Below are 19,590 nucleotides of genomic sequence, written 5' to 3'. Positions count from 1 at the left end.
TGCAGAAAGCCTCCCTGAGGCCAGGGATGAAAAAGCAGTTGCCATGGCAGTGTTCCCATAGTTACTTACACTGGGGAGGGCTGCAGCTGGCTCCCACAGTTTAGGACAGCTGGAACCTCTAGAATGCAAACTTGCCATGAGAAAGTATTTTTCAGTTTCTTTGTTTCCCATAACGTGTCATTCCGTAGAGTACTTGGTTATTCCAACACAGGATATAGTTCAGTACAAGAAGCTTATTTTAAGCACTAACGCCCATAATAAAGGCAATTTCTAACATACAGAAATTTTGCTATTATTTAAAAGACTGTCAAACAGCTGTCAAACCTACAGTTCAATGCATTCCAATGGGGGGGGGGGAATTAACAAAGAGTCAGAACAAAGCCAAATTAAGTTTGCAAAGGTTTCACAAGGTGCACTAACGATCCCAAGCATTTAAAACAGTTTTTGAACATTTTAAGACACTTTAAAAATAGCGAAAACGGCTCTGTAATGTGCCATTAACTCCAGAATTGTTTCTATTGAGTATGATACCTGATAACATAGATAAGTCAAAGCAACATATAGTTATGTACATTGTTACGGCAGCTAGAATTCTATATGCAAAAAATTGGAAAAGTCCGACGATACTGAAACAAGACCTTATTGAAAAAATACGGGAAATAGCAGAAATGGACATTTTATCAGAAGTCATGAAGGACTACCCCCTACAAAAGGCAACAGAAAGATGGGACCTATTCAACAAATGGACCAAATTAACAGGCAACGTGTAAATAGCATATATTGAAATGAGAACTTACTCTAAAAGGCAGAAAAGAGAAAACAGAACAATTTAAAACTATGATATGGCAATAAGTTCAGAATGGTTGTTAGCATGTTATGGTCTCTCCTCTTCCCCATAAATTCCTAAGTCCCCTTTTCCTTTTTGTCACCCCTTATGTTAAAAAATAAAATTTTTAAAAAATTAGCGAAAACGGACATAGCTAAGCGAAACAGGGGAACCTAAACTGTCATCGCTAAGCGAGGCAAGGTCCCGAACATCGCTATGCAAAATTTCCCCATAGGGAACATCGCTAAACGGAGCGCAAAATCGCTCCAAAAACCTCATCGCTAAGCGAATACATCAAACGAGGCAATCGCTAAGCGAGGCACCACTGTATGTGACTTAATCACAAACACTAGACAAATAAAAAAACTCATGCAAACCTTTTCTGAGTAATCACATTCTTAGTTTTAGTTTCACTTTGTTATTGAAGGACAATTTTAATAGAAGGCCACAAAACCATGTGTAAGTCTGGTCCAGATCCAGACAGAAGTGAACTGCACTGTGCATGAAAAAAGGTTGTCAGACCTTTTTTTTCAGAGGGACCTCCCTTTATAACTGGGGAAAATGGGATTTTTCAATGCTTGCTTTGGAAGAAAAACATGCAGTTAATATTCTGGATTTTGCCCATCTAACATGACTAACTGCAGTACAACAACCCAGATAACTGGTTAAGTGCAGACATATGGTGTGGAAATTTTTCCACAGAAAAACACAGTGTCAGAAAATTTTCTGGAAAATTTTGCACCCCACTTCTCTTGAGTACAACAAATGTAAAGTTGTAATCTAGTATTTGTCATTTAAAGCATACTAGTTTAAGCCATACAAAGTGAACTTTAAAGCTACAAAGTGAAACATTTCTTAACACATCCAAAATCCTTATTTAAAATAATTTTATTTAAATTTCCTTTTCAGGGACAATTTATTGAGCAAACATATTTGAACAGCCAGAAAGCAAAATGGTAGCCAGCAGAAGAAAACCCTCTCCTCCAACTAGTGAAAGTTTCCTTCTTTCTCCTCCAGCAGTTGCATTTTTCAGCATTTGACAAGAGACCAGCCTATTTTTTCACAGAGACACTTCACCGTCCTCAGTTCCATTTTACTCTAGTGATAAACAGTGGCTTCTCTAAGACCTCATACACTAGAATTGTCATGGCCAAGAAACTCAGAGACCTCACTCCAAAGCACCACTGCTGAAACACTTGTTTGGGAACAAAGTACAATGTATACACACATATACATGCACACATACACAGCAGGGCTAGCCCAATATTTTCGCTGCCTTATCGGAGCAGAATATATCACTCTACACATAAACATACAGAAAGAGAGAAAGAAAGAGTACATAACTACAGTGGTACCTCGACTTGAGAATGTCCCTACATAAGAACAATTCGAGTTAAGAATGGCTCCGTTCTCAAAAAGTTGCTTCGACTTCAGAACGGAGCCTCGACTTAAGAACCAAAAAAACCACAAAAAACCCACACTTTTTCTGCCCTTTTTTCTGCCCTAAATTCACCTTAGGCCAAAAGAACAAATTTTTTTTAAAAAACCCTAGTGGTAAATATGGATTAACTGGCTTTGCATTAGTTCCTATGGGAACTAATGCTTCCACTTAAAAACAGCACCTCGACTTAAGAATGAAAAACAGCAGATACGGATTAAATGGTTCTCAATGCATTCCTATGGGAAATGGTGCTTGGATTTAAGAACGCAGTCCCAATATGGATTAAGTTCTTGAGTCGAGGTACCACTGTACTAAGGTCAGTCAAATTATTCTGGCACCTGAGGCAGAAAACCTGACAAGTCCCTGCCCCCATTCCAGGCCAAAAAAACCCCCTAAGTTGTAATAAATTAAGCAAATACCAACTGGCTACACTTCGTGACACTTAAATTCCACTGACCAAATATAAGCCATCACATCACAGTGCTATTTTACCTGAAAACTCAGCCTTCAATCTTATATTTACATTGCTGCACTGTTATTTTAGAAACTACTTGCATATTGTTGGAAACAGGATGCAGCTTTCAAGAAACAAAATTAAGCGCCAAACAGCACAGGACGATACCCTGCCTGACATGAAGTAACCATACACCTTTGTTGCCTTGTGCAGTTTATCTCCCTCTTTCTTACTTTTACTAGAAAATGATGAAAGCCACTTCCCCATCTCCTCAGCTGTCCAAGAAGGACTGCTTAAAACAGGAGCCCTCTTGGTACTCTCACAAACCAGTCTTACTGACTTGTGAAAATACATTTCTGAGGAACAAACTTGGCATGCTGGATTTTCTAGCAATGTCTGTTGGCAAACCGTTTGAGTAGAATCTCTAATGCAAAGCAGTTCCTACAGGAACATTTCCCACAACCTGTAATCACTTCTCCATTTTCAAAGAGCTCAGTGACTAAAATAAATGGAACCAGATTATAATACAGATTTGCTTTTGATTTGGGGTAAAGGTGGGGCTTTAATTTTTAATATGATTATTTAATTACACCAAAACTACTAAGGAGCTATTTATTTACAGTTTTTAAAATACAATATCCTAAATTGATCGCATTTAGTTAATCATTCATTAGCTGCAACCTAAGTAAAATGTAGAAAAACATGCTGCTGCCAATGAAGCACAAAAATTGGGGGTGGAGAAACTTTGTGTCTAGTGGATCAAAAGCAGCTCAATTTCAAACATCGCACAAGCTGAGAATTTGGGGGAATAAAATCACATTCTTAGAAAATGAATATTCAGATACAAAAGCATTTTATGGAGTAACTGTGTACATTTCTCAGAAATGTCTTCCTCCCTCTTAAACACAATACAAATGATCAAAGATAATCTAAGTATTAACATCTGTGAAATGTCAACCTGAGCCTAAGCAAGAGGCTTCTTCTCCCATCAATCCCCACTGAGACTCCCAAATCAAGAGTTCTGAAAGAAAATTTCTTCTCTCACAGTCTGGGCATCCAAGAGCAGAAGCTGATCGTCATCATCACAATGCATTGTACTCCACACATTTTGATGGGTCAGTAGGGAAGTGTTTCTGGCAAATGGTCATGAGCCTCTTCAAGCCCTGAATAAACACGAAACAGCAAGTCAGAAGCACCTCACATTAACTCCACCCAACTGTAGAATCAACGTGTGAGGATTGCACCTACAGCACAGCAAGTTCAGGTCTATCTCCTTTTTTGTAGTATCACCTGTGTTTACATATGCTGAGCTGAAGACATCATCATACAACAGTGGTTCCCAACCTTGGGCAACCCGGGTGTTCTTGAACTGCAATTCCCAGAAACCCCGGCCAGCACAACTAGTAGTGAAGGTTTCTGGGAGATGCAATCCAAGAACATGGGAGTTATCCAAGACTGGAAACCAGTGAGCGATGAATCTATAATTCTACTTATCCTACCTGAATGTATTTCCTTTGAGTTTCATCATTCAGAACATGAGCCACGTGTTTCGAGAAAATTTTCTCCCGACCAGTTCGGGCATGGATGCCAACCATAGTAACGCCAATAGGCCAAGGCGCATTGCCAATAGCCATCTGAAGGTAGGCATCATTGGCCTAAAGAAACAAAAGAACAGTTAACAATTGTAAAAAGAAGAACATACATCAAGACATAGCACTGGCCTACATCAACAGCCAGATGACATAGAAGTCAAGCAGTCTATTCTTTTCAGGGGTAACACAGTGGTTCCGTGGGAAGGAGCCCAAAGAACTTGTGGACTCCATGCTTACAAGCTTCCGTATCATGTTTGTTGTTATTTCCCATCAAGTCAGAACCAATATATAACAACCCTAATAGGGCTTTCAAAGTAAGTGAATTCTTTCTTTCTTTCTTAGATTGGCTTACAACATTAAAAAGTATTTAAAAGCTAAAAGCAAATAAGTATACATATGTATATTTAAAAAGAATTAAAGTATTATATTAAAAGGGTGACTAAAATCAATATTAAAAAACATTTAAAACAACAGAGCACAACAGTCCATTTAAAATAACCCTCTCAGACCACCAACCATTAAGGAAAAGCCTGCCTGAAGAGAAAGCTCTTTGCCTGCCTGCGGAACGACAGCAAAGATGGGGCCAGCCTAGCTTCCTGTGGGAGGGAGTTCCAGAGTCTGGGAGCGGTGACAGAGAAGGCCACCTCCAGTGTCCCTACCAAGCACACCTGTGAGGGTTTTGGTACTGAGAGAAAGGCCTCTCCTGGTGATTTTAATGCCTGGGTAAGCTCATAGAGGGAGATGCAGTTTTTTAGATAGCTTGGACCCTCTGAGTTCTCCCCTCCAGGAAGGACCAGAGCCACTGTAAAACTGCCTCCAAGTCCAATCCCAGAGAGACGACCCAGAAAGATATCATGGTCAATGGTATCAAAAGCTGCTGAGAGGTCCAGCAGAACCACAGGGACACATTCCCCCTGTCCAGTTCCTGGCATAGGTCATCGACCAAGAAGATCAAAGCAGACTCTGTCCCACAAGCAGGCCTGAAATCAGATTGAAATGGATCTAGATAATCCGTCTCCTCCAGGAATCCCTGGAGCTGAGAAGCCACAACCCACTTCAGCACCTTGGGATGTTAGAGACTGGCCAGTAATTATTCAGTACTGTAGGATCCAAGGAGGATTTTTATAATAATGGTCTTACTACTGCCTCCTTTAAGCAAGCTGGGATTCTACCCTGCTGCAAGGAGGCATTTACTACTCCTTGGACCCACTTGACCAGTCCCTCTGGCAGCTTTTATAAGCCAGGACAGGCAAGGGTCTCACAGATAAGTGGTAGCCTTCACCACTCCAAGGATCCTGTCAAAATCATCAGGCTGAAACATCCATTTAAGGAGTGCCTTGACCAGTTATGCACCCCTAGTGAGCTTCCATGGCTGAATGGAGATTCAAAAACAGGCCTCCTCAGTCCTAGTCCATCAGTATATCCACTACATCACACTGGGTATCCTCTTTATGTCATGTAGCTTCAAATTGACTGCTACCTTTAGTGACAAAGATTTATACTTGCCCCACAAGCAAAACTAACATTTCTGGAAACTAAAGATGCAATTAGGTCAATTTTTAAAAAAAGAACCTTTAAGAGCACATGCCACCAAAACCCTAACAACAAAGTAATTCTCTTGAATTATGGTTGTTAATTCACCCTGCCTAAACTGCCCACATTCATTCACTCCACTATCAGTTATAATATCTGAACCTTAATTCTGGCCATTCAAGATCTCTAAGGAACCACGCAATGGAGTGGGATCCCCTCATTCCTATACCCAAAGTTTAAACATCAGCTTATACATTTCTCACCATGTTTATTACTAAGGAAAATAATATTACTCTGAGATGTAAGGTACTGAGACATTTATATGCCTTAAACCAATTAAGCTACAGGACATAAATGTCATGGAATCTTTTAAGTGTCTGATACCTTGACATACTCTCTTTGCAGCATAAACTTGATAATATCAGTTATCGATTCCTTGATGTCTGCAGGAAGAGTCTAAATATAAAAAAAAATAGCTGAGAAATGAGAGAAGTATAAAGTCCAACGTAGCTCAATGCTCCCAAACATCTAATAACCAAAGTAAAGCTTCTTCAAACCGTTGAAAGTGGAGGGATGATAGACTCTTATAATCAAAAAACAGCAAGTTTGAAAGTGAGATTTAGAGCTCACCAGCTTCAAAGAAGTCTCGTCCCTGCAATTCTGCATGTGTTACTGACATGGATGTGCCCCTAGACTGGAAGGGAGCACACCTGGAGTAACAGTTGCTCAGAGACCCAAGAGGCTGCTTTCTCTGAGGAAAAGGAAAGTGTTTCTGCAGTGGGAGTGGCATTAAGATCCATACAAACAGTGACATTCTGGACACAGGAGTGGAGGTGATAATGCAAGCGCACAGCAAGCAGCCTCATCTATGAGTAAAGGCTTTTGAAATACAACAGCACTTACTCACAAGTCTGAAAGGAAGCAGAAGTTTTAGGCTGTTCCTTTATTCCTCCCCAACATCAATGCTTCCCACCACAGCCACATTCAAAGCATGTCGCTTGCACTCAGTGTCCACCCAAGGCTAATCTTCCCAGGTGGAAGTTGAGGCTTCCCCTTCGAGGTGGACTCTGCAGGCTCCTTCCTCACCTGCAAGACCCCTTGGCCAGAGCATAAGCTGTCTTCTGCTCCCCCCCCCATTCCTAATACAGTGGTGCCTCACTTAACAATTACCTCATTAAACGACAAATCCGCTGACGATTAGATTTTTGCAATTACTTTTGCGATCGCAAAACGATGTTCTAATGGGGAAAAACCACTTTACGATGATCGGTTTACTGCTTCGGGAACTGATTTTTCGCTTTACAATGATTAAAACAGCTGATCATTGGGTTTCCAAAATGGCTGCCCGCTGTGCAAAATGGCTCCCCCACTGTTTTTAGGACGGATTTTTCGCTATACAAGGAGCAGAAAATGGCCGCCCTATGGAGGATCTTCGCTGGACGAGAAGGTATTTCACCCATTGGAACGCATTGAATGGTTTTCAGTGCATTTCAATGGGCTTTTTTATTTCGCTTGACGATGATTTCGCTCTACAGCGATTTCGCTGGAACGGATTAATGATGCCAAGCGAGGCACCACTGTATACTGAACGATAAACACTATGAGTGGGAGACGAATGTCAACCTGCTTTGCACATACGCTGCAACTGGTTCGACTTTTTATGATCCCCTTAGTGATACTCATCCTCTACGCACCCACCATGTGCATCAACCACCAGTGCCAGGCAAGGGCCGATTAAAGCATTCTTTTCAACCACCAAGATGCTAGTCCGACTATAGTCCTATTCTTCCATTACTTACCTGGTTCTTCGTAGTACACTTGGAGAGGGGAGAGCCTAGCCATTCCTCTCTATCATCACTCTCTTCACATAGAAAACAACATGTATGAAGAGATGAGGTTCTTGGTCCTGTATAGCCTCTTCACGCAAGCAAGAGATCCAATTATCCAGGGCACCTACTCTGACCTAGAGCCTACAGGGGAGCAAGAACCTTCTCTTTTTTAAGACATATTGCTTCCCATGTGGAAAAAGTGACAATGGGGAAGAAAGGCGCTCATTACTACTCTCTGAGAATGTTATCAAGAACCAGGTAAGTGTGGAATGAATAGGGCCTCACAGACCCCTGAATTTGCCTCTGATTTGAGCTCAATGTCTTCCCCTTTCAAAAGCATTTGTTCTTCTCCGTAAAATGGGAACTATAATTATAATGCTGAGTAAAGAAACCATAAAACTGTAAAACTGAATACAGTAAAAGGCTACTTTTAAAATGTGCACATTTTAGAACTGTCACACCAATGTATTGGAAGTAGTAGAGGGCCAGTTTTACCGCGTGATTGAATACTGCATAGAACATATGTCAATTTTATATACTTTGCACTAAATAAAACCAATGTTATAACCATTATATTGCAAATGAAGAAATTTTGCTGACATTACCCTTTTCCGAAGCTTTCTGAACAGAGGTCTCAGATACGATTCTGTCTGTTTCTGAGTGGCACTATTCAGCTTTCCTTGTACACCTCGTTTCACATAATCTTCTCGGGCATTCAGCTCCTTGGCCCAGACTCCAAGAAGAAACTGCAGATGAAGAGAACTTTAGGCCATACTGCCACCATGTGGCTAACCTGAAGCAGTGTTCATATAATGAACTTGCTGCCTTATGCATTTATTTGGTAATAAGTCCCCCTAAAATCCAGTAGAACTTGATCCATACAGTTGAGCTGTAACTCAACTATTTCAAACTATAAATTAAGCAATGTTTTTTTCTAAATTCTTCAACAGTATCTAAAAGAATCACATTTATTTAAGTCACTTCATACTACAATACTAGTAATGCATACCAGTTGTATAGTGAAGGGTTCAAAAGACCCAGTATATATTATCCCACTAATGCTTATCAGAGCCCTTTAAAGAAGGCCACTGCTTTCATTCCCAAACGAGAAATAAGTGACCACTGAAAGAATAATGTCTTGCCATGGATGCCTCCTTGTGTGTTCACATCTGTGAAGTACATGATACTCCCTCTGCTTGAAACAGAAAATGTGCCAATGCAAAAATGTGCCAATGCACAGTCTAGCCTCTCTAGAAAGGGAACTGGCACATTGTTACTTGAGATCATGGCAGCTGCGAGTTTCAGGGCAGAAAGCTCAACAGAGACTCCCAGTGCAGAGCACAGTATTTGCAGGAACAAGCAATGGCAAATATTTAAGCTTTGTTCCATTTTCTACTCTTCATTTGTAATCCCAACCATTTTTCCCCAAATTAATCAGAAATCCTGAACTCAGAGCCAAACTAGGAAAAACGCAACAGGAAATCAGGAGCTCCAGAGAAAAGGTTGTAAGTTGGGAACACACACACCCTCCACTACCCACCTACATATTCCCGCTATTCTGTATTCCCTCTATTCTGTATAATTAAACTAAAACACAGACTGGGAATCCTAATTAGCCTTCAAACATCTAGTTTAATCAGTCATCAGAAAGTCCAGGAGTCCTCTTTGGATTGATAGGCTCTAGAGTTCCAGAAATTTGGGAAATTTCTCTACCCACATGTGATACTAAATGCACTGTTGGCAACCTGCATTGTTGAATCCCTTGCTAAGAACATCTTCCTGTCAATTTTGGTATGATCAATTCTAACATTCAAATCTAGGTTTAAGTGCAGTATCAAGATGATTTTATTAGAGATCAGACATGTAGAGATCAGACATGCAGAAAATACATTGTGGCACATCAACTCTCCTTTTTAGCACAGCAGTGGTGTTAAGTCTTTACCTTCAAGAATTTGGTTATGATATCCATGTCTTTATGATCATCACCTTGTCCTAATGATTCCCCCAAAGCCTAGAATAGAAAAACAATTATTTTTCTGTTCAGATGGAACTCCCATATCATCCACAAATTTACATGAACTCAGTACTGCCATGACTGAGCTGAAATTGTGCAGTGTGTATTAAGAGCACAGTTAAATTGTTTTCTTCTTGAGATTTTATAGGTCAGGATTGAAAGGGCTACTTGCAGCATATCCAAATGTTTACACATGGTCCTATAGAACTTTTCAGCACATTGTGTTGGAATAAAAAGATCCTCCAATAAATAAGGAGGACAGAGGCTACTGTGTGCATACCAAATATGTTAATTCAGAGGGTACGTTGCCTTCTTGGAGCATGTAACAAAGACTCGATGGAGAGGCTGCAGAAGCTCATTATCCTTGCCTATTGATCCACAGGGGAACAACTGATATAGCAAAAAATCTTGACTGGATCACCAAAGACCATAAGGCTTTGGACAGGGAAGTGAAGGACTCAAGAACAGAACTAGTGCTTCATAGTTCCTTCCTGTTGAAGGTCTGATCACTGGAAGAGAAATCAGTATACTAGAAATGGGCATCAGTCTACAGGGATCATAATCAGTAAAGGTTTCATTCAGTGAACTATCACCTATAATAATAAAATGAAGTTGCTTGGCATGAGATGCACTGCACTTGATGAGACTGGGAGGAACATGTTTGGCTGCAGCTTCACAAACCTAAACAAGAGGATTTCAAACTAACTTCTGCTTAGGAAGGAGAACTAAGGAGTATGAGGGAGATAATATGTAACAGAAGAGGAAACAGGAGAATGGAGGTGATGCCTAGTACTCTACAAATAAATACAGCAGAGAAAATATTCTGGTGCAACACCCCATCACCTTTGCCATTTAGATTCTAAGGGAAAAATACAGTGGTGCCCCGCCTAGCGACAATAATCCGTTCTGAAAAAATCGTCGCTATCCGGATTCGTCGCTATGCGGGACTAAAAACCCCATAGGAATGCATTAAAACATGTTTAATGTGTTCCTATGGGGAAAAACTCACCACTATGGGGAAAATCCTCCATCTGGCCGCCATTTCGCTGCCCGGTAAGCGAGGGCAGGGCGCGAAAACGCTGCGGGCGGCCATTTTCTTCACCCGGCAGCCATTTTTGAACTGCCGATCAGCTGTTTGTAAAACATCACAATGCGAAGATCGGTAAGCGAAATGATTACCAATCATCGCAATTCGATTTTTAGGCATTGAGAACGTCGTTATGCAATAGAAAAAACAATCAGAAAAAATGCATTGCTATGTGGATTCGTCACTAAACGCGCACTTGCTATGCGGGGCACCACTGTATCTCAAAATTCTTATTAGAATGTTAAATACACTATGACAGGTATCACTGAAGGTGGAATGCAATTCATGATTAGAATATAATTATGACAGTATACCTCTTTTAACACAGACCCAAAAAAGGAAAGCAGAAAGTGTGCCATATGTGAAGAATGTATACGTACATATATATTTGTTTATATATAAAAACCTGAATTTATTTATTCATTTATTCATTTATTTATTTAATTTATACCCCGCTTATCTGGCCCACCGGACCACTCTAGGAGGCTTCCAAATATAAAATCAAATAATAAAACATAGACAAATACATAATAATCAAACAAGAACAGCAGTAAAAATAAAAAGGAAAAGTAAGAAAAAATCAAGAGTTGGCTGAAGGGAAGGCCTGAATAAACAGCCATGTTTTAAATTGGGTTTTAATGTATCGTACACATGTATATATCTATTAGTGTAACAGTGGAAGCCCTGCTGAAAGCATCCGGGTAGGAAGAACAAGTTATATTATTTAAAAACAAAAGTATTAAAGTAGCATACTGTTAGAATGGCTAGTCAGACTAAAAATTACAGTACTTTCACAGAGAGTATTCGCCACAGTAATGAAGTATCTAACAATCCCAATATCAACAGGAAGTCCAATTCTACTTAGAACAGAAGGTCCAGTAAAGTATCACCTGGCTGACAACGTCATCTTTCAGAAGTGGAAGCACCAACAAGAGAATACATTATCCTAGTCATGAAAGATGGGAAATCTCAAAAACCAGAATACTGAAAGTGCAATTACAAACTATTTCCATGAAAAAAGAATTACAAGAAGACATTAAAGAAATCAGCTCCCTTATAAATCGAGACTCAAAAGGATCATGGATAAGAGGTGGAAATCAGGACATGTAAGCAACTGACAAGATGTTAAAATGTGGGCTGGAAAATGATGCTGTTAGGTGGATTCAGAGCAGATTGAAGTAAATCAAGCCTAATTAATGCTCTTTGTCGGCCTGGAAGCAAATCTATGACATACTACGGATGTACAGTTAAACATTCAGAAACAACCTGGATAACGGCAGAGGGGACACTTATTAAATCTGCAGAGAACACAAAACTGGGGGGGGGGACACAGTGCCATGGAACCTAGAATCAAAATTCAAAATAATTTTGACAGGTGCTAAGCCAAAGCCAGCAAAATGAAACTCAATTTAATTGAGAAGTACTGCATTGAATACAGAAGTATAGATGCACAAGCACAGAATAAGGCCATGTAAAAAGGATCTAGGTGTCTTCGTGACTTAAAATAAGCCAGCTGTTCAATACAGCAACTAAAATAATGAGGCTAATTTTAACATGGATGAACAGATCATTAATGCTAATAATTCCAATCTATTTCGCACTGGTCAGATAGCACCCTGGAGTACACTGCTGCCACATTATAAAAAGTACTGACAAAACAGGAGTGTATCCAAAGAACAGTGTTCAGGTAAGTGACAGGTCTGGAAACCAAATCTTAAAAAGGAATGATCAAGTGAGCTGGATCTTAAGCCTCGACAAAAGAATATTAAAGGAAGATACAATTTCAGTCTTCAAATATCTGAAGGGCTATCATGCATAAGATGGAGCAGATTTGTTCTCTGTCACCCCAAAAGAGAATAAGAAGTCAAAATGAAACAGTCTTTGGCTGAACATTAGGAAAAACTTCAAAATAATAAGAGATGTTTGAGTGGAACAAACGGCACCAGAAGACAGTGGCCCCTTCTTTGCTGGATATGCTTAAATACAGAATCTGATTAATCATCTGTCAAAGATAATGCTGATTTCTGCACAGAGCAGGGAGTTGGACTAGAGCACCTAAGGCTTCCCCCAACTCTATAATTCCATGAACATGAATTAATTTCAAAAATTCCCTCCCACACACACAAAAATAAATTGCTGCAAGAAAGGAAGGAAATGTCAAGAAATCCATAAGCAAAGAAGATGACATTTCTCAACATCACAATGGCAAAGACAGGCTTGATAATATGCTGGCAAAGCGACAATAAAAACGAGTGGGGGGCCTGCAAGAGAACCCCTTCCTTGACTTCTTACTCAATTTTAGGTAAATTATACTATATGTCATCTTAGCCACAAGGCCAAGAAGCAGCTCTTGGCCAAATTATACCTTCACATAGCCTTCCAAAAAGAGAAGATCAAATGCCTACTCAAATTTTTGTAGCCCAAGAATGAATTGAATATAATTTCCAGTAATGGGAGAAGTTAGAGGATAGAGTGGGGTAGAGTTTCATGACTAGCAAAATAGAATATTAATAATGTATTTTTAATATAATGCTTATCTATGACATTTCTATTTAAGAATTAATCATATGCAATGTATATTTAATTTGTATTTAATAATTCCCATTATTTTGTAGTTCTCTTACTGGTTTTTGTCTGATCTGTTGATCATAATAAAGGAATTGAAACCAAAATAAGACGAAGAACTTGTGGATTAATGTAATATGAAACCATGTGAATCTTCTCTATTTCTGTAATTTAGAAAGGTTACAGAACCCAACTTCTCTTGACACAGAAACAGAACATCCAGAATCTTACTATTTTTAATTGGGTATGGAAGGGAAATCATGGAAGCCATTGCAGTTAACTGACAAGGTGCAATCCCATGTTGGTCTGCAAAAAAGTCTGCAGTTTCCTTCCCACATGGGGTAAACAACATTAGGATTCTAGTCAATATATTTATTCATCTTAGAGTACAAGTGTGCGCATCCCTGCATGTAATTAGGAAACAATCAGACCTTTCATACAGTACCTCCAGTTCTTCAATGGTTGTGTTCTCTTCATGGACTTTGAGATCATTCTGTGTGTCATCTTCTCCCTGCTCCTGGCCACCCACAATTTCATTCAGATACTGCTGGTCAATTTTATCCAAAGCAGCCTTGAGGTCATTTCTCAACCCCTACAAAAGAAAAACAGTACAGTAATTAAAATATGTCAGGCTTGTCCAGAGAAGTCATCATATGCCAAGCCCTAAACAAATGGGAATTATGCATGGTGCAGTGTTTTTATATATAAAGATACCAATGTCTACAGTTCATATTTTAAGTAAGATGAGATAGCTAATTTGCTTGCTAAACCCCATAGAGGCCTCTCTATAACCATACTGGGCAATTAGTATGATATATGAAACAGTTTTCCTTAACACGATCATCTCCAGATTTCTTAGATCAACATCCATCATGTAAGTGCGAAGTTATTGTCTAATAACCTGACAGAACAGCATCTTGAGGAAGGCACAATTGTTTTCTAAAAAAGCTTCACATCAAATATATCATGCAGATCTTCTATGTCTGTAAACAGCCATGGCAGGGAATAGCAGGCTCCTAGGAGGGCAGTAGCCAGCCTGTTTTCCCACCCTGCCCTGACACTAGCCCTATTCATTCATTCATTCATTCATTCATTCATTCATTCATTCATTCATTCATTCATTCATTCATTCATACAGTACATACAGTACATACATACATACAGTACATACATACATACATACATACATACATACATACATACATACATACATACATACATACATACATACATACATACATACATACCCTGCCTATCTGGTCATTCTGACCACTCTAGGCAGCTTACAACATAAATACATAATATAAGAAAATTATAACAATTAAATTATTCTGCAAGATGGGAAAAATACAAAAATAAATCAAATAGAGAGAGAAGGGAAGAGGGTCTGGAATTAACTGGGGGGAAGGCCTGCCTATACATCCACGTTTTTAATTGATTTTTAAAAGTACCCAGCAAGGGTGCAGCGCAAATCTCCGGAGGAACCTACTCAAAGTTACATGCAACAGGGTAGACAACATTTTCAAAAAAACCATTTAAGTTGTAAGAAACACTCAATTGTATTAATGACCTTATAATCAGTAGAAGCTTTTTCTGAATTTCTTCCTTAACATTACATTTTTGTACACTTCTTTGAATTGCATGGGTCTGAGCAGCACAGCTTTGGTTATACATGGATTTTTTTTTCCAACAAAATATTTCAATTAATAAATAAATGTTCAATAAATAATAGTTAATGCTGTGCTCCTGGCCACCCAGAACCAGGGGCATGAATTCAACACCAAAGGAATTTGTATGTTGCTGTCTAGTCGTTTAGTTGTGTCCGACTCTTCGTGACCCCATGGACCAGAGCACACCAGGCCCTCCCGTCTTCCACTGCCTCCCGGAATTGGGTTAAATTCATGTTGGTAGCTTCGATGACACTGTCCAACCACATTTGTATACTTGCCCACAAACACAACGTCTCTAATTCAGCTTCTAGATCAGGTGATCAGAAGGATCTTTAAGGCTTAGTAAACACAGTACTGTATGGAAAGTACTGTCAAAGTTACGGAAGAGAACCCTGATAAAGAAAATTGTTATCTCTCTGTCTCTCTCTGTCTATGTGTGCGTGTGAGAGAATCAACTTTTATACTTTGTAGTTATGTTTTTTGCAGCGTAAGAGCTATACACAGATTTTGAACTACAAAAGGGTCCAGCGCCCCCAACCCAGCATTGCTGAAGTATACATACTTGAGTAGCATATACAAACATAGAAAGAAGCAAGAAGCAAATAACATAGAAATTCCATATTATATGTGCAGAAGTACTTAACCATAGTGCCACAAAATAATCTCTCATATTCTTACACACAAATATACCTTATTCACTTCTGGTGCCAAAATTTCTATTTTTCGCAACCGCTGAAAGGCGTCATAATCTGTTTCTCCAAATAGCCGGACAGGCTCCCCTCTTTCTCTCAATCTCCTAATGACCTACAAGGAGATACCAAAGAGCTTCAACTTGCATAACATCCAGAAAAAAGGACAGGCAAGTCCATCCACATGCCTAGCACAAAGCCGGATTAGAGCAGGAAATCCCATATTATTGAATAATAACAAACCCATTCCTTTCAAACCCATCCTTGTACAAAGTTCACAGACTATTTCTACTCAAGCACTCATCTTGCTCATTTTTGCTAAACATACTGTTAGCATCTGCCCTAAATTATCCTACTTTCTGAAGGACACAGAATACCCAGTAATATGCCCAGTAAGTATATCTGATATCTGTTTAAGGGTCAGGGACCAGCCATAATTTGAAGTTACCTCTCCAGGAGCCTATAACATGCCTAAATAAGTTATTTGCTGAAGAATGAGAATACTCCAACACACAGTAGTAGAAAGAACGATTAACATTTTGAATGGCTACCATACACAGTGGTCAAAATCCTGTTGGCTGAACTATGCAGTGCAACTTGGGTGATGAAAGGATTCCCTTTATCTCAGGAAAGTCTTTGGGAGCCATGGGGTTATAGATCAATTTAAAGTCTGAAAATCACTCTTGCTAGTCCCAGTACCAAAGGCTTCCTGAGGATGAAGGGGATTCCATAGGAAACTAGGAAGCTACTAACTGCTGATGACATCATCCAAACTGTTTGTCTCAAGTTGCACAACAGGATTTTAGACATAGAATAGGAAGGGAAGTTACTCCAAGAAGGTAACAGGAAGGTGGGAATTCTTATCTGCAATTAGCATCAAGCCATTGATATGCCTGCAACAGCAGCAGGCAGTTTAAAGGCTGTCTGGAAATCAAAGGAATTCTTGTGGAATTTTGGCTGCTTATAGGAACAATGTCCTACTAAGCAGCTTCAAATATGTAGCTAGCTAGTGTTCTTATGTCTTGAATGACTTCACCATTGTTGAATAAGTAAACTTTGCACATTAAGAAATCCAAATAACCAACAACACACTGATAGGCAAATGGTGATACAGCAACCCATATACTGCCAGTACCAGATATTCATCTTTACCTCTTGTCTAGAAAGAGTCATGGGTAACTTCTCCTCTGCCAACTCGAGTTCCAACACAGGATTTGATGAAGTTATTGCCTTCTTCTCCTCCTCTTCCTCCTCTTGCTGTATCTAAGTTGTTTAGGAGCATAACATAACCCAGTTTTCAATGAACACACACAAAAATTGAACTCACAGGATCTGGATGTCTTTTAAGAGCAGATAAATCACACAAGCATAGCTGACGTGCATAAACTGATGGAAATCTCTAAAGGAGCTGGGACTATCATTGGTAACAAAGTAACCACTTAGAAACCCTATACAGTTTAGAATGCAGAATTTAGGAAGAACGGTACTATGCTTTCTGCTCATAGTAGGTACATAAAAGTAGCAGGTCCACGGCCTCAGTTTGGATTTGGGGGCAAACTAAACATAACACAGCTTGCCAATCCACGCGATAGCAAACTATAGCACTATACAGCCATTTGCCTCTGGGTGTGAAGGTTTAAATCTATCATGGGTATGAATAGTGACATTAGAGAGATCCACTCAACAAGCATGAAAGGGCAGTAGGTACAATTGGTTGAAAATGCTTACAGAGCTGCCATGATCAGGAATCCTGATAAACCAGGATTCATGATTAGTTGGGTCCTTTTCACAGCACAGCATGTGAATATCTGATTTGTAGGTAGTGCTAGCATTTATGGGCTGAGCTTACATGCACACCCACATCCCCACTACAAATTTAGCCCTTCCCACATGCTGGCAAATGCCTGAATAAGGTTCAGAGGGAGAACCATAGTACATAACAGAAGGCAATCCATGCTCGCCATTACATACAAACTGAGCTGCTCCATTAATTTCTGCTTTTACTAGTCTCTGAAAGAATAGCATCCTCACACCAGCCATTCCTGTCTATCAAATACAGGTGATAAATTCATCTGCCTGGACAAAACATCACTTGGGAAGACACTTATTCCTCAGCAAAAGCTCCAAGCAAATATGCTGCGCATATTACAGTCATGTGAAAAGCAAAAAAAAAAAAAAAAAAAAAAAAAAGGAATGAAAGAAAGAAAGAAAGAAAACTCTTTCAAAGAAGTGGAGAAGTGTATGAGAAGAACATTATTTTTAAGCACACAATCATACAAGTAATGGAATACACTCATGTCTGAAAGAGAAGTTGATTATAGCAATTAACAGAACAATACTTAAGCCATTCTGTCAGCTGGACAAGTACAAGCAGTGGCTATGCCATAACAAAATAATACTCTGCTTCAATGCTTCCTTTTCACAAGCAATGTAAAATACCCATAATCACGGCACTCCAATTAAAGCAGTAGCATCTGTTTTAGTAAAATGTTGTCAGCATTTACCCTTAAGTACATTAAAATGATTAAACTATAAAGATATAGAAGGCTTTGTCTACTTTCTTCTGTAAATTCCCCAAACATTGGATGGGGATAATTACAACATCCTTTCTTCTACATGAAGTGAAGTGAGAAATTCAGTTTCTTTTCATAAATCTTGGAAGAAAAGAGTGACAAATAAAAATTTGTCCCTACACTGGATAAAATATGGCTATAAAACAAAATAAATAAAACTACGGTACTTTGTAGATTAGATATCAAACAGAATCTATATTACTTTCATACTCCTCTTTCAGAAATTGGAAATGCTCTGCTTGATACATGAAAGTCTAGAGGATTATGAACTTAAACTAATTTGTCATGTTGAGCTGATTTTAATATGTTTAATGTTACATCGAAGTCCAAGTGCTATCTTCCAACAGAGCAGGTGAACATTATCAAGCTTGTACAACCCAGCCAACAGGCAGAGACACACATGCAGCTTCAGACTGCAGATTTTAAGGTATCACCAAATGGCAGCAAGTTGGCATTTATTTAGTTTATTATTACCGTGAGGGTTTGACTTTTGGCTCCATGCTTGGCTCAAAGAAATCAGTAGATTTTTGTTGTTTCAAAACAGGTGAAAGATTTATTGGTGCATTTAACAATAAACAAGTGTCCGCAACATGATCATGAGTCTTTTCTCCTTCTGCCAACGGGTCCCGAAGGGGTTTCCAATCTTCAGACGTAACGGATTTCCACAACTAGTGTTCCATGGTCCCGGTAGATCTGAAGGGACCCAATCTCTTATGGTCTGCCCCATCGAGCCTTCCAGCAAGGGCACGGTCTCGTCATCCTGATCATCATTTCACAGGGTTCGTCTCCTAGGAACCTCCTGTAACTCTTCCTCCTCATCTCTCTTATTCTCCATTCCAGCTTTTCTCTCTTTTCTCTCTCAACCTTCTCTTTTGTCCTCTCTCAGTCTCCTCCTCCATTCTTTTGCCTTGGCTTCTCCCCAATAAGGAGGTCTGGGTGGAATCTCTCTTCTCCTTCTATAATCTGCCCCCTCCTTGGGCACAGTCTCTCCCATAATCCTGTCCAGGAATCCTCCATCCACACCCATTCCCAACCTGGCCGCAACTGTTCCTCCTTCCTTTTTACCTCCCTTGTTCCTGCCTCAAACTCCCTCTTTTTTCTCTCTTTTCCCACCTTTTCCTCCTGAACCTCCCCCTTTGTTACTTTCTATATCTCTTCTGACAGTTCCTCTATTTCTGCCCCTTGCTGAGCTTCCACCGTAGGCTCTGGTGCTGGCCTGGGTCTCACCTCCTTATCCTAATTGTGGAGGAGGGACAGCTCTCCAGCGAGTGGGGTATCCCTCTCGCCTTCTGTCTCACAATTAGATTTTAGCTTCAT

General features: G+C 39.6%; 1 protein-coding gene across 4 annotated transcripts in view; it reads right to left on the bottom strand.

The window, feature by feature from the left end:
- PRPF18 (pre-mRNA processing factor 18) overlaps nucleotides 1-19,590 on the bottom strand; it is a 39,312-nt gene that overhangs the window by 15,192 nt on the left and 4,530 nt on the right. For 2 of the 4 annotated variants that reach the window (XM_073000752.2, XM_073000753.2), the window contains exons 3-10: nucleotides 16,853-16,963; nucleotides 15,702-15,815; nucleotides 13,787-13,933; nucleotides 9,618-9,686; nucleotides 8,281-8,421; nucleotides 6,231-6,302; nucleotides 4,221-4,376; nucleotides 3,767-3,884 (exon numbers count right to left, since the gene is read on the bottom strand). In XM_073000752.2, the coding sequence (XP_072856853.1) occupies nucleotides 3,804-3,884; nucleotides 4,221-4,376; nucleotides 6,231-6,302; nucleotides 8,281-8,421; nucleotides 9,618-9,686; nucleotides 13,787-13,933; nucleotides 15,702-15,815; nucleotides 16,853-16,963 (891 nt within the window). In that variant the 3' untranslated portion in view covers nucleotides 3,767-3,803. Of the gene's footprint in view, nucleotides 1-1,696; nucleotides 3,885-4,220; nucleotides 4,377-6,230; nucleotides 6,303-8,280; nucleotides 8,422-9,617; nucleotides 9,687-13,786; nucleotides 13,934-15,701; nucleotides 15,816-16,852; nucleotides 16,964-19,590 lie in introns of those variants that run through there. The other 2 variants (XM_078394270.1, XM_073000754.2) reach the window with 1 other exon arrangement.

This window comes from Pogona vitticeps, chromosome 5 (assembly GCF_051106095.1).
Source record: "Pogona vitticeps strain Pit_001003342236 chromosome 5, PviZW2.1, whole genome shotgun sequence".
In the NCBI taxonomy this organism is placed as follows: Eukaryota; Metazoa; Chordata; class Lepidosauria; order Squamata; family Agamidae; genus Pogona; species Pogona vitticeps.
This window is presented reverse-complemented; position numbering and strand designations above follow the sequence as displayed.